At 36.0% G+C, this 1,429-nt stretch overlaps 1 protein-coding gene across 1 annotated transcript in view; it reads left to right on the forward strand.

Annotated features, from left to right (window-relative positions):
• FYTTD1 (forty-two-three domain containing 1) overlaps positions 1 to 1,429 on the forward strand; it is a 30,139-nt gene that overhangs the window by 4,524 nt on the left and 24,186 nt on the right. Inside the window, exon 2 of the mRNA XM_007448010.1 lies at positions 305 to 433. Coding sequence (XP_007448072.1) covers positions 305 to 433 — 129 coding nt within the window. The remainder of the gene's footprint in view (positions 1 to 304; positions 434 to 1,429) is intronic.

Genomic DNA, 1,429 nt, shown 5'->3' on the forward strand with positions numbered 1-1,429 from the left:
AGGGAAAGAAATACTATGAATAACAGAAATCTTGATTCGTTGGTAGCTCTGCTTTGGGCTATTGACTTGGACTTTTCCTACAAAACCATTGTTCATTGCTCCAAATATATTGGCTGATTTGAGCTTTTATGTTCATATCATTATTATCCACTTATCAAAGTGCTTTCAAAGTAGAAAAGAAGCTAGGGACATAGGAAATCTATCAACTAGAAAATGAGACTGAGTAATTTGAGTCATTACGTTAAAATGAAGGTAATCATTAAAGGTAATTACGTTAAAATGAAGGTAATTTCGTCTATCACAGATGATATCATCAAATTGAATCGAAAGGAAGGAAAGAAACAGAATTTCCCAAGACTAAATAGAAGACTCCAGCAAAGTGGTGCCCGGCAATTCAGGATGAGAGTAAGATGGGGAATTCAACAGAATTCTGGTAAGTTTTACAAGTAAGCTTTAATAAAGAGCCGTTATTTGTGGGTTCATAGTATACTACCTTTGATACATACTTAAAGCATGGAGGAAGTATATCAGTACCCTTTGTGATGTGTATTTTCCCTTCTCTCAGAGTTTTGTTTAATCTTACAATCTGGTAAAAATTCAGGTTTCCTTAAATAGGTGATAACACTATTTCTTAAAAACATTAAGTCATTTTAAAGTAACCTCAGTATATAAAGTCTTTATTATATTTAGGACTATAGATTTATAAAGGATGTTACATATCATGAAGTCTTAATCTCCTTCACACTTAGAGGTTTCTCTGATGGATGACTACGTAACTCCAGCTTAAATATATTCAGTGAAAGAGCATACCACCTCACAACATAACTTATTCCATTATTGGAGACAACACTGTTTACTAGAAAATTCTCTTAATTTGAATTAAATCATGCCTTCCTGTTAATTCTATAGAGTTATAAGAAACAGGTTTCTGTATGAAAACCTTTTATAAATATGTGGAGACTACTATTCTGCATAGAAAATGACCTCTAGATTATTTATCTAATCATCCATGACCTTTAGGATTTGTTAAATCCTCCAGAAGTAACACAGAATTGAATGCTTTAGATATGGTCTAATGATCTTGGAACTCTACATATACAGTTATTTTTGGTAATCTAGAAGCTTATTTATTTATAACATTTTGTTCCAAAATAGACTTAAGGCAGTAACTGAATACTATTAATTATATGTGACTCATTAACTTTTTTAGCAGTTACATCAGCATTTTATTTATTTATTTATTTATTTGCGGTATGCGGGCCTCTCACTGTTGTGGCCTCTCCTGTTGCGGAGCACAGGCTCCGGACGCGCAGGCTCAGCGGCCATGGCTTACGGGCCCAGCCACTCCGCCGCATGGGGGATCTTCCCGGACCGGGGCACGAACCCGTGTCCCCGGCATCGGCAGGGGGGTGCCTTTACACTCCCCCCC

Source organism: Lipotes vexillifer, unplaced genomic scaffold, assembly GCF_000442215.2.
Source record: "Lipotes vexillifer unplaced genomic scaffold, Lipotes_vexillifer_v1.1 scaffold1837, whole genome shotgun sequence".
Classification (NCBI taxonomy): Eukaryota; Metazoa; Chordata; class Mammalia; order Artiodactyla; family Lipotidae; genus Lipotes; species Lipotes vexillifer.